The sequence below is a fragment of the Bufo gargarizans genome, chromosome 9, assembly GCF_014858855.1.
Source record: "Bufo gargarizans isolate SCDJY-AF-19 chromosome 9, ASM1485885v1, whole genome shotgun sequence".
Classification (NCBI taxonomy): domain Eukaryota; kingdom Metazoa; phylum Chordata; class Amphibia; order Anura; family Bufonidae; genus Bufo; species Bufo gargarizans.
This window is the reverse complement of record NC_058088.1, coordinates 117188266-117202442: the sequence shown is the minus strand read 5'-3', so window position 1 is coordinate 117202442 and position 14177 is coordinate 117188266. Positions and strand designations below refer to the sequence as shown.

The 14177-nt window shown below is 44.2% G+C and overlaps 1 protein-coding gene across 1 annotated transcript in view; it reads right to left on the bottom strand.

Moving 5' to 3' along the window:
- The window catches only part of TEX11 (testis expressed 11), a 1226647-nt gene that overhangs the window by 334406 nt on the left and 878064 nt on the right, over positions 1 to 14177 (bottom strand). The window contains exon 17 of the mRNA XM_044268992.1: positions 5656 to 5741. Within this exon, the coding sequence (XP_044124927.1) occupies positions 5656 to 5741 (86 nt within the window). The remainder of the gene's footprint in view (positions 1 to 5655; positions 5742 to 14177) is intronic.

Below are 14177 nucleotides of genomic sequence, written 5' to 3'. Positions count from 1 at the left end.
TACTATAGAAGGTTCGTCCTCCACTATAGTAGCCTGGCAAAGCCCTTGACAGACCTCAACAAGAAGAAGCTGCCCTCCGCAATCAATTGGACAAGCAACTGGTCCCCGTACCTCAAACGACTGGGAGACAGCCTTTCCGGGCACTGGAGGCTACCCTCTCGAGCTTCCCTGTACTACAAGCAGCCAACTTCACACGGCCGTTTATAGTACAGACCGACGCCAGTGATTTTGGCCTCGGTGCCGTTCTCAGGCAGGTCGACACTTCGGGCCAGGAACACCCCGTTTTGTACCTGAATTGGAAGCTCCTGCCGAGGGAGGTGGCGTATTCCACAATGGAGAAGGAGTGCCTGGTCATTGTCTGGACACTGCAAAGGCTGCAGCCATACTTATACAGGGGCCGCTTCACTGTGGAGACAGACCACAACCCCATTAGCTAGTTAAACACTGTCTCAGGGATGAATGGAAGGTTGCTACGCGCTCCAGCAGTATCACTTGACCATTCGTCACAAGAAGGGCCATGGGCTATCCCGGCAAGGAGAGGGTGCGGATGGGCGCACGGGGGAGCACAGGAATGTGCTGCCCCTGGCGCCCTCTAAAAGGGGGAGGTGTGAGGAATATGGATTATTATTTTATGTCAGCCATGTTCCCACACCAGCCATCTTATGTCAGATAGCAGAGGTAGTGAACTCCACAGGGGGGCCGTGCTTCAAAGCCCAGCCAAAAGGCAGAGAACTTCTTGCAGGCCACCTTTGTTGGGAGGGGAGGGAGGGGAGGGGCCGGCTACAAGTTAAAAGGCTTGTGCTAGCATGCGGGCGTGTCTTTCTCCGAAGGGAGGTCACATTGTGCCATGTGTTTAGAGGGACCTGCAACCAGCTGAGAATCACTGCCTTCCATATGACTACAGCTAAGAACTCATCACAACCCAAAGGACTCCAATACCTGGTAAATTGACTTTTTGACTTTTGTTCTGCTTAACCCTGTTTGTACCACGCCATCTGTATTTGTAACCTCAGACCACTGTATATATTTTCGGTGTATATTGTGTTATGTCTAGGGAGCCCTTAACGCAATTAAATATATAATTTAATCTTGTGCTGTTCGGGTATCTTGATCACGAATCCCCATGTACGTGTTTCGGCCTAGTAATATGCTACCGCGGGTTGGTTTCTTGCCGTATATAATCCCGTTAGCGGACCGGGCTTATATCAAACAAGAAACTGGTGGCAGTATACCCGGGCTGAGAACACGCTGTTTCACTGGGGCAGTGAAAAGGCTCTCTTAGCCTGTTTCCTCTCTGTGCCCTCATGGACAGGAGGTGTCTGTGTAAACTGTATCAAGCTGACCTTACCTGCTGCTCAGGGACGGAGCAACGTCAAGCCTTGGTAATCAGTGACCATACCGTATCTCGCTGGCTCTACGTATTTGACGCCTGATGTCAGTCGGTATTCGTCACATCTTTTTTTTTTATGTACTTGGTAATAACCCATGCATGCGGACAAATTGAGCATCAATCAGGTTCACCCCGGCCCCGCTGTCGAGAAATACTTCAATTCCCACCATTTTTGACTCTAGCGCCACTTCAGCTGTCAGGAGAAATCGGGTACTACCAGCAAAGGACAAATGCATATTCTGTGACTCCCCACTCACACCTCTGATTGCCTTTTTGCTTCTCTTTTTGCCGCTGAATGCTTGGACATGCAGTGGATATTTAAAAAAATGCTGACAAAGATAAATCATTTCAGAACTTTTTCCACCTTTAATGTGACCTATAAACTGTACCATTCAATTCAAAAACAAACTGAAATATTTTAGGTGGAGGGAATAAAATAAATAAATAATAATGTGCACACCCTCTTATAACTGGGGATGTAGCTGTGTTCAGAATTAAGCAATCACATTCAAAATCATGTTAAATAGGAGTCAGCATACACCTGCCATCATTTAAAGTGCCTCTGATTAACCCCAAATAAAGTTAATCTGCTCTAGTTGGTCTTTCCTAAAATTGTCTTAACCGCATCCTACAGCATTGTTAAAATGTATGTCAGGAGAAGGGTAAAAAATAATTTCCAAGGTATTAGATATACCATGGAACACAGTGAAGACAGTTATCATCAAGTGGAAAAAATATGGCACAACAGTGACATTACCAAGAACTGGATGTCCTTCCAAAATTGATGATAAGACTAGAAGAAAACTGGACTGGAGGCTACCAAGAGGCCTACAGCAACATTAAGGGAGCTGCAGGAATATCTGGCAAGTACTGGCTGTGTGGTACATGTGACAACCATCTCCCGTATTCTTCATATGTCTGGGCTATGGGGTAGAGTGGCAAGACTAAAGCCTTTTCTTACGAAGAAAAACATCCAAGTCAGGGTACATTTTGCAAAACACATCTGAAGTCTCCCAAAAGCATGTGGGAAAAGGTGTTATGATCTGATGAAACCAAGGTTGAACTTTTTGGCCATAAATCCAAAAGATATGTTTGGCTCAAAAACACTGAACATCACCACAAAAGAACACCATAACCACAGTGAAGCATAATGTGCCATGCTGATAGACTCATATCTAAAAAGACTGAGTGCTGTAATAAAATCAAAAGGTGCTTCAACAAAGTATTAGTTTATGCAACCATATTATTATTTTTTTATTATTTTTTTCTTCCCTCTACTTAAAAGATTTCAGTTTGTTTTTCAATTGAGTTGTACAGTTTATAGGTCACATTAAAGGTAGAAAAAGTTCTGAAATGATTTATCTTTGTCTCATTTTTTTACATCACAGAAACCTGACATTTAACAGGGGTGTGTAGACTTTTTATATCCACTGTATATTGATAAAATGTCCTCTTTGACCACAGAAAAAAACATACTCCCTGCTTGTGACTCCTACTTTTGCAAGCAGATCCAGGAGTTGCTTCCCCTAATTGCACGGGTTCCTTCCCAGGTATAAGCTCAGGGGTCTCTTCACCTAAAGAGTCAAAGGAATACGGTACATTATGTAATAGAACATCCTGAGAGAGAGCGGGCTCTTAGATCTCTCTCTCAGGCGTCTATCAATACGTACAGCCAAAGACATAGTGGCTTCCAAAGACTCAGGATTCTCATGAAAGGCCAAGGCGTCCTTCAGACTCTCAGATAATCCCTGACAAAACTGGCTACGGAGAGCTGGATCGTTCCATTCAATATCCGTAGCCCACCTCCTAAATTTGGAACAGTAGATCTCCGCCGAACGCTCTCCCTGACGCAGGCCGCGTAATTTAGTCTTGGCCAGGGAGTTACTCTCCGGGTCATCATAGATGAGAGCTAAAGCTCAGAAAAATGCATCTACTGATCGGAGAGACTGTGATCCGGTCGGCAGAGAAAAAGCCAAGACTGGGCGTCCCCTTTAAGCAAAGAAATAATCACACCCACTCTCTGGCTCCCGTACCCAGATGAGTGTGGACACAGCTTAAAGTACCATTTGCACGCTTTCCTGAACCAAATTAAATTATCACTCCCCCCCCCGAGAATCTATCTGGGAGAGCAACTTTGGGTTCAGGACAGGTCAGGTAACGACTACTAGGATGAGTCAACAGGGGTCTCTGCATCTGTGAGACCGTCGAGCGGAGGTCAGCTACCTCCAGAGACAGCCCCTGCAGTTGTCTGGTCAGTGCAGCGATAACATCCATGGCTGAACTGATTCAGACAACAAAATGATGGTTATTCTGTTATTATGTCACGATCAGTGTGGAAGAAAACACCACACTGAACACAGGAGGGAAGGGGGAACAGTAACTGGGCCTGGAAACTAGGGAAGGAACAGGTCACCTCCTAAAAAACCCTAATCCGGGCCCTAACTACCTATCAATATGAATAGAACTTGAAGGTAGGAATATTCATATGCAGTATACCTAGGCCCTTATTTCCCTATAAGGCCCTGGAATACAGTTAGGACCAGAGACAACCCATTTCTCCCCAGATCGACGAATGGAAGTCTCTGTCTCAGGCCCAGATACAAACAACAGGAAATATAACAATCACAGTACAATAAGAATAGACAAGACTCAGCTTAAAGGGAACCTGTCACAAGTTTTATGGTGTCCTAACTAAGTGCAACATAAATAAGTGACTGATTCTCTTAGCAACATGCTGGGTCACTTTCTTTAATTGACCCAGTCAATCTGCCAACATCTTGTATTGAAAAGCTCCAGCTGATAATAATTAGTCATGAATATTTATGAGCTCCTGAATCTCCCCGCCCACCTGCTGCTGAATGACAGTTTGTTTCCATATGAATCAGCAGCAGGTGGGCAGGGGAGTGGCTATATCTCTGAATTAAATATACGCTGGACTCAATGACATCACGCTGGACTCAAATCAGCTCATTAGCATGCTGCATCTTTGTGTATATTATGAGGTAACCATCTATCACACCAGTAAGTGAATACATCTAAGGTACTTTTTAGTAGTTAATGATTGTATATAATTAGTTAGATTATAATCAAATATCCACATGACAGGTTCCCTTTAAAGGATACTGTCATGAGACTTTAGCCCTATAAGCTAAACATATGCCCATGTCCGTACTAATAACACGATTCCTAAACTGGCCTTATTAAACCTGCTTTTGGCTCTATTAGCCCAAGGTTTTTATAACCTGTCAATCACCTACCTAAGGTGCCCAAGGTGTTTTCCGTTAATACCGGATGCCTGGCCGCACCATCGCCATCTGGTGCCCAGCGCCGCCTTCCCAGTCTTAATCACCGCCCTCTCTGTCTACAGTGCCGCCTTCCTCACCTCAGCGCTGCCTCCGCAAACCTCCCCTTCCCTCAGTGCTTTGTGGCTAGAGGCAGGGAAGCACCTAGCCTTTCTGCTGCATGAGACAAAAAACGGAAGTCCCCCATACCAAATTCTTAATCTAACCCCTTTTCTCCAGTAAAAGGTGCAAATTGACCAGCATGCACTTTCTATAATACCGGTGTCTTTGGACCCCCTCAGGCTCCTGGGCCCAGTAGCGACTACTACCTCTGCATCCCCTATAGCTAAGCCCCTGTTGATGCCCAATCCTGAGGATAGATCATCAATATTTAATTCCCAGGAAAAAAATATTTAAAGGGAACCTGTCATGTGGATATTTGATTATAATCTAACTAATTATATATAATCATTAACTACTAAAAAGTGCATTAGATGTATTCACTTACTGGTGTGACAGATGGTTACCTCATAATATACACACAAAGATGTCACATGCCACATGCCGCGTTTTTTTAATTCAGAGCTATAGCCACTCCCCTGCCCACCTGCTGCTGATTCATATGGAAAATTACTGTCAATCAGCAGCAGGTAGGCGGGAAGAGTCAGGAGCTCATGAATATTCAGGACTCATCATTATGAGCTGGAGCTTTTCAATACAAGATGTTGGCAGATTGACTGGGTCAATTAAAGAAAGTGACCCAGCATTTTGCTAAGAGAATCAGTCACTTATCTATGTTGCCCTTAGTTAGGACACCATAAAACTGGTGACAGGTTCCCTTTAATAGTGCTCAAACCCTGTTTTACGTTTTGAGTAGCATTAATCTATGAATTGTAATCATATGCAGTATGCCATCAATTCCATTTGGTTTACTTTGCATATCTGGATATGTTGGTAAAATATACAAAAAAAGGCAAAGTTTACCTGAGTGGAGTGAACAATTTATCTGGGTCTTCACAATGTTCAACCACACACTCCAGAGCTTTAATAGACACATTCTTCTTATTGGCCTATGAATGAAGGAGAGATACAGGTCGATCTCAATTAATTAGAATATCATCAAAAATTTTTATTTCAGTAATTCAATTCAAAAAGTGAAACTCATATATTCTATAGACTCACCACACACAGAGTGATCTATAGTATTTTTCGCCCTATAAGACGCACTTTTTTTACCCCCCCCAAAAGCGATGCCGCACGGCGGGTGTATCAGCTGTGAGGGAGGAGGGGCTGGGGGCCGGCATCTGCATTTATAATGACAGCGGGGCCTGTGCAGTGACTGTATTCTACTACACGGGCCCCGCTCACTGTATAATCGTATCTGTATTCTGTAATAGTTAATTGTGTATATACCGGTAATCGCATAAATCAGCGCTACTTACAACTACAAGTGCTCGGTAGGTAGCAAAGAGGAGGGAGGAGGCAGGCCGGGAGGACAGGCGGGCGGCGCGTCACTCACTACGTCGCGCCCCTGCGCCGCCCACTTTATGAATGAAGCAGGCGGCGTGGGCGTCCTCCTGGCCTGCCTCCTCCCTCCTCTCTGCTACCTACCGAGCGCTTGGAGTTGTAAGTAGCGCTGATTATGCGATTACCGGTATATACACAATTAACTATTACAGAATACAGATACGATTATACAGTGAGCGGGGCCCGTGTAGTAGAATACAGTCACTACACGGGCCCCGCTGTCATTATAAATGCAGATGCCGGCCCCCTGCCCTTGTATTGAGGGTCATTAACTACAGGGACACTGTTATGGAGGGGATCTGTGGATGACACATAGCATAAGATGCTATATATGTGTCATCCACAGATCCCCCCATAACAGTGTCATACACAGATCCCCATAACAGTGCCATCCATAAACCCCAATAAGAGCCACTCACAGATCCCCCATAAGTGTCACCCACAGATCCCCCATAACAGTTCGCCATCCACAGATCCCCCATAACAGTGCGCCATCCACAGACCACAATTAGTTCAAAACCCACCAAAAGCACACCTATTGGTTAAAAAATTTTTTTTTCTTATTTTCCTCCTCAAAAACCTAGGTGCGTCTTATGGGCCGGTGCGTCTTATAGGGCGAAAAATACAGTATTTTAAGTTGTTTCTTCTTTTTATATTGATGATTATGGCTTACAGCTAATGAAAACCCAAAATTTTACATCTCAGAAAATTAGATTATATAAAACCAATAAAATAAAAATATTCTAATACAGAATTGTTGGCCTATTGAAACGTATGTACAGTATATGCTTTCAATACTTGGTTGAGGCTCATTTTGCATTAATTACTGCACCAATGAGGAGTGGCATGGAGGATATCAGCCTGTGGCACTGATGAGTGTTATGGAAGCCCAGGTTGCTTTACAGTAATAGTGGCCTTCAGCTCATATGCATTGTTGGTGTCTCTCATCTTCCTCTTGACAATACCCTCTATGGGGTTTAGGTTAGGTGAGTTTGCTGGCCAATCAAGAACAAGATACTATGGTTATTAAACCAGGTATTGGTACTTTTGGCGTTGTGGGCAGGTGCCAAGTCCTGCTGGAAAATGAAATCAACATCTCAATAAAGCTTGTCAGCAGAGGGAAGCATGAATTGTTCCAAAATTTCCTGGTAGACAGCTGTGCTGAATTTGGACAGTGGACCAGCAGATGACATGGCTCCCCAAACCATCACTGACTGTGGACTTCAAGCAACTTGGATTACTGTATGTGCCTCTCCACTCTTCCTCCAGACTCTGTGATCTTGATTTCCAAATAAAATGCAAGATTTCGAGCATAGCCGGCCCGCACATGCGCAGTGCGGGCCGGGAATCGTCGCAGGAGAAGTTCGTCACCAGCCTGCCAGCCAATAATCATCGCTGGCAGGCTGGTGACTTTTAAAAAATCGAATCAGAAGCCATTTAACACACTATATTTATAAATATAGTGTGTTAAATGGCTTCTGTGCTCTCTGCTGGTTCCTTTTCGTCGATTGGTTCCAGCAGAGAGCACACATCACTGTGAGTACACCAAACACTACACATTTAGCCCCAGATCACCCCCCATCACCCCAATTAACCCCTTGATCACCCCTGTCAATCACTAGTGATTGACTGTTAGGTTTTAGGTTAGTTTAGGCCCCTTTGGTAGGCAGTTAGCGTCGGTTAGCGCCCAGCCCACCGCACCGCAGTCACTGATTCGCTGATTAGCGTATCGCTAATCAGCATTGGTACTTTTATAGTATCTGTAAGTGATCAGAACTGATCACAGTCAGATCTATAATAGTATTAGTGTCACCTTAGCGCGCCCTCCACCCAAAATGCAGTGTTTGCCCGATCAGGTCTGATCGGTCGCCCACACGTGCGTTCTCCCACGCCTGCCCCGCCGCAGTGACAAAAATTATTATTATTTTTTATCACTACACAAGTGCTGCGGCGATATAAAAATAAATCTGTTTTGATATTTTTTATCAATCGCAGCAGCTTCCTGTACTTCGCTAGCCTCCCATTTGTAAGACAGGCTTGCTTTTTTTCTTGGGTAGTCTCAAGGAATACCCCCTAAATTTTTACAAAATCTGTCGGATTACGTGGTGAGGCACCAGAAGGGCAGTTGAAGCTGGTACGGTGGCACGTCCATTAGTTCCCCCGTCGCAGCCACCGCACAGACAGGCCCGTAGAGCCCCTAGAGTCCCTGAAGTGCCGGGAAACTCTGATTGGCAGCCCCCAACTTCAGCCGCACCAGTAGTTCCCACTTTCATCGCCCAGTCTGGAGTTCAGGTTGAGACATCTCAGATCGGATCGGCACTGGGGTTTTTTGAGCTGTACTTGACTGCGGAGCTCTTGGACTTAGTCGTGGCAGAAACAAACCGGTATGCCACTCAATTTATAGCCGCCAACCTGGGAAGCTTTTATGCCCAGTCTTTCCGGTGGAAACCCGTCCAAGTTTCCGAATTTAAAACTTTTCTGGGCCTTCTCCTCAACACGGGCCTGACAAAAAAGCATGGATTGCGGTCATATTGGTCCACGAACCCAATTCATCACAAGCCCATGTTCTCTGCTGCCATGTCCAGGACACAATTTGAGACCATCCTGCGTTTCCTGCACTTTAGTGACAATAGCACCTCTCGTCCCAGAGGCTACCCAGCTTTTGACCGGCTCCACAAAATTCGGCCCCTCATAGACCACTTTAACACCAAATTTGCAGATTTGTATACCCCTGAGCAAAACATCTGCGTAGACGAGTCCCTGATACATTTTTCCGGGCGCCTTGGCTTCAAACAATGCATCCCAAGCAAGCGCGCCCGGTATGGGGTCAAATTGTATAAGCTCTGTGAAAGGGCCACAGGCTATACGCATAAATTTCATGTCTATGAGGGTAAAGATCAGACCCTGGAGCCGGTCGTTTGCCCTGACTACCTGGGGAGCAGTGGGAACACTGGGACTTGGTGTCACCCTTATTTGGCAAGGGGTACTATCTTTATGTGGACAATTTCTACACAAGTGTGCCCCTCTTCAGGTATTTGTTTCTAGAACAGATTGGCTGCTGTGGCACTGCGCGACCTAGTCGCTGGGGCTTCCCCCAACAGCTCGTTACCACCCATCTTGCAAGGGGGGAGAGGGCTGCCTTGTGTAACGAAGAACTGCTCGCGGTGAACCGGAGAGACAAGCGTGACGTTTACATGCTCTCCTCCATTCACGCAGAAACGACAATCGAAATTGAACGAGCAACTGGAGTCATTGAAAAGCCCCTCTGTGTCCACAACTATAATTCGCTCATGGGAGGGGTGGACTTCAATGACCAGATGTTGGCTCCTTATTTACTCTCCCGCAGGACCAGACGCTGGTACAAGAAGGTGTCTGTATACCTAATTCAATTGGCTGTCTATAATAGTTTTGTTCTCTACAGTAAGGCTGGGAGAACAGGATCCTTCCTCAAATTTCAGGAAGAGATCATCGAGAACCTCCTGTATCCAGGAGGTTCCGTGGCCCCAACCACCAGTGTAGTGAGCCGTCTACATGAGCGACATTTCCCCAATGTCATTGCTGGTACCTCAAACCAAGCGCCACCCCGAAAAAAATGTCGTGTCTGTAGCAGGAGTGGAATAAGGCGTGACACCCGCTATTTCTGTCCTGACTGCCCTGACCACCCTGCCCTATGCTTAGGGGAGTGTTTCCAGAAGTACCATACACAGGTACACTATTATTATAGGTATTGTGTGACAGGCACACAGGGGTCTTAGGGCTCTTTCACTCACAGCTGCTGCAAACCTCTCCTTTCACATGGGACAAAGTGCATAATGTACTTTGCCACATCTCTGGGCGATTTGCTCTTTGCACATTGTCCCATGGGGAAGGAGAGGTTTGTCCTACAAAGGTAAAAAAAAATCACAGGTAAGCAAAAAAGTTAATGTTCCAAAAGTTCAATAAAGTTTATAAAAGTTAATGTTCTGTTTCAAATGTTATTATAAAGTTAATGTTAATAAATTTATTGCATTGCGGCCTGTTTTTTTTGTTTTGCTTTTTTTTTACCTTCTAGGTGGACCAACCGATCAACCAGCTGCAGCACTGATGTGCATTCTGACAGAAGCATTGCGCTGCTGTCAGATTACACAAAAGTCGGTGTATGCGGCGCAGCAAGATGAGATTTCTCCTCTGCAGTGAAAAAGATAAGTTTGCCGAGGCTTATGAGCTGAGGGGCGGTGTTCATATGCATTGGCAAACATTTTTTTGTAAAAAAAATAATAATTCTGGCAATAATTTATTCATCCACATCGATTGATGTGAATAGAGAAATCGGGTTTGCCAGGACATACGAGCTGAGTAGGTTTGGATGTTGGGCGGAGCTCCTATGTCCTGGCAGACGCCTTTCCCCTCCTTTTTTTTTGTACATTTTTTGGCAGAGATTTTTTCATCCACATTGATAGATGCGAATGAAGAAATCTGTGCTGTTCATGTTTTCTTTCAGCCCAGAGGCTGAACGGAAAAAAAAAAAATCTCATTACCCGTATGCTCAATATAAGGAGAATAGCAGAAACTCCTAATGCTGGCCATACATGTAATGATTGCGGAGACCCTCAAATGCCAGGGCAGTACAAACACCCCACAAATGACCCCATTTTGGAAAGAAGACACCCCAAGGTATTCGCTGAGGGGCATATTGAGTCCATGAAAGATTGAACTTTTTGTACCAAGGTTAGCGGAAAGGGAGACTTTGTGAGAAAAAACAAAACAAAAAAACACTGACTTGTGCAAAAAAAATAAAAAATCTTCTATGAACTCGCCATGCCCCTCACGGAATACCTTGGGGGTCTTCTTTCCAAAATGGGGTCACATGTGGGGTATTTATACTGCCCTGGCATTTTAGGGGCCCTAAAGCATGAGAAGAAGTCTGGAATCCAAATGTCTAAAAATGCCCTCCTAAAAGGTACTCATTGGAATATGGGCTCCTTTGCGCACCTAGGCTGCAAAAACGTGTCACACATGTGGTATCGCTGTACTCAGGAGAAGTAGGGCAATGTGTTTTGGGGTGTCTTTTTACATATACCCATGCTGGTTGAGAGAAATATCTCTGTAAAATGACAACTTTGTATAAAAAAATGGGAAAAGTTGACTTTTAAAGAGATATTTCTCTCACCCAGTATGGGTATATGTAAAAATACACTCCAAAACACATTGCCCCTACTTCTTCTGATTACAGCCATACCACATATGTGACACTTTTTTGCAGCCTAGGTGCGCAAAGGGGCCCAAATTCTAAAGAGCACTTTTAGGATTTCACAGGGCATTTTTTACACATTTGGATTTCAAACTACTTCTCACGCTTTAGGTCCCCTAAAATGGCAGGGCAGTATAAATACCCCACAAGTGACCCCATTTTGGAAAGGAGACACCCAAAGGTATTTCGTGAGGGGCATGGCGAGTTCATGTAAAATTTCATTTTTTGTCACAAGTTAGTGGAATATGAGATAAAAATAAAAAATTCTAGGAACTCGCCATGCCCCTCAAGGAATACCTTGGGGTGTCTTCTTTCCAAAATGGGGTCACATGTAGGGTCTTTATACTGCCCTGGCATTTTAGGGGACCTAAAGTGTGAGAAGTAATTTGGAATCCAAATGTGTAAAAAATGCCCTGGGAAATCCTCAAGATACTCATTGGAATTTGGGCCCTTTTGTGCACCTAGGCTGCAAAAAAGTGTCACACATGTGGTATCGCCGTACTCAGGAGAAGTAGGGCAATGTGTTTTATTTTAAAAATTATACAACTGAAAGTGAAAAATGTCTTTTTTGCAAAAATATCGGTCAATTTCGATTAATAAGAAAAAAGTTAAATTGTCAGCAGCAATGAAATACCACCAAATTAAAGCTCTATTAGTGACAAGAAAAGGAGGTAAAATTCATTTGGGTGGTAAGTTGTATGACCGAGCAATAAACCGTGAAAGTAGTGTAGTGCAGAATTGTAAAAAGTGGTCTGGTCATTAACCCCTTAAGGACTTAGGGCGTACCAGTACGCCCTATTTCCCGAGTCCTTAAGGACTCAGGGCGTACCGGTACGTCCTAAGTTTAAATAGTGATTGCGGCGCCCTGGGGGTTAATCCGAACAGGATGTCGGCTGAAATCATTCAGCCGGCATCCTCTCACAACGCCAGGGCGGGTCATGTGACCCCCCCGTGTCGGCGATCGCAGCAAACTGCAGGTCAATTCAGACCTGCAGTTTGCTGCGCTTTCTGCAGCTTCAGAAACTTTAGTGTGCCTAAAATAAAGATTTTGCAACCCCCCCTGCACCCCTGCATGATTTTATGCCGGCGGGTGGTGCAGGGGGGGTTGTGGGCAGTGGGGGCGTTGAGGGAGGCGATCGCGATCCCCCGCCCGCCTCCCCTTGAAAATCTGTTGGTGTACAGTGGTTATACCAGAGTGTCAGCACATTGCTGACACTCAGGTATAAACGGCTGACATCTGTGCAGATGTCAGCTGTTTAACCCTTTACGGACCGCGGTATGGAAAAGGTTTACTGTCAGGGTCAAGGGGCTCCCTCCCTCTCCCATCGGTGGGCTGCTGTGCCTTTGCAGCCCCCAGACAGGATGGGGTCACAGAGGTAGGGAGCCCCCCTCCTTACCCTTCCCCGTCTGTGCAGTTCTGGCCACTATTGAGCAAACATGGAAGGTTCCCATGGCAACAGGATGCCTTCTCAGGTGTCCTGCTGTCCATGGTGCTCAACAGATCTATGCTAAAGGCATAGATCTGTTCAGACAAAGTGTAAGTAAAATACAGTACAGTACCCTATATAGTGTACTGTACTGTATTATACAGACATCAGACCCACTGGATATTTAAGAACCAAGTGGGTCTGGGTCAATAAAATGTAAAAAAAGTGAAAAAAGTTAAGATAAAAAAAAAACACATTTATCACTGAATAAAAATTTAAAAAATAAAATACACTACACATATTAGGTATCGCCACGTCCGTAACGACCTGATCTATAAAACGGTCATGTTACTTTCCCCGCACGGTGAACGCCATTAAAAAAAAAAGAAAATATGAGAAAATTTTAATTTTGCCCACCTTACTTCCCAAAAAAGGTAATAAAAGTGATCAAAAAAGTCACATGTTCGCCAAAATAACACCAATCAAACCGTCATCTCATCCCGCAAAAATCATACCCTACCCAAGATAATTGCCCAAAAACTGAAAAAACTATGGCTCTTAGACTATGGAAACACTAAAACATGATTTTCTTTGTTTCAAAAATGAAATCATTGTGTAAAACTTACATAAATAAAGATAAAGTATACATATTAGGTATCGCCGCGTCCGTATCGACTGGCTTCATAAAAATATCACATGACCTAACCCCTCAGGTGACCACCGTAAAAAAAAAAAAAAAAAAAACTGTGTAAAAAAAGCCATTTTTTGTCATCTTACGTCACAAAAAGTGTAATAGCAAGCAATCAAAAATTCATATGCACCCCAAAATAGTGCCAATCAAACCGTCATCTCATCCCACAAAAAATGAGACCCTACTCAAGATAATCGCCCTAAAACTGAAAGAACTATGGCTCTTAGACTATGGAGACACTAAAACATTTTTTGGGTTTTAAAAATGAAGTCATTGTATGAAACTTACATAAATAAAAAAAATTGTATACATATTAGGTATCGCCGCGTCCGTGACAACCTGCTCTATAAAATTACCACATGATCTAACCTGTCAGATGAATGTTGTAAATAACAAAAAAAAACGTGCCAAAAAAGCTATTTCTTGTTACCTTGCCGCACAAAAAGTGTAATATAGAGCAACCAAAAATCACATGTACCTTAAACTAGTACCAACAATACTGTTCTTTGGGTGATATGATGTGTTGGGTTTGCGCCAGACATAGCATTTTCTTTGATGGCCAAAAAGTTCAATTTTAGTCTCATCAGACCAGAGAACCTTCCTCCATACATTTTGGGAGTCTCCCACATGC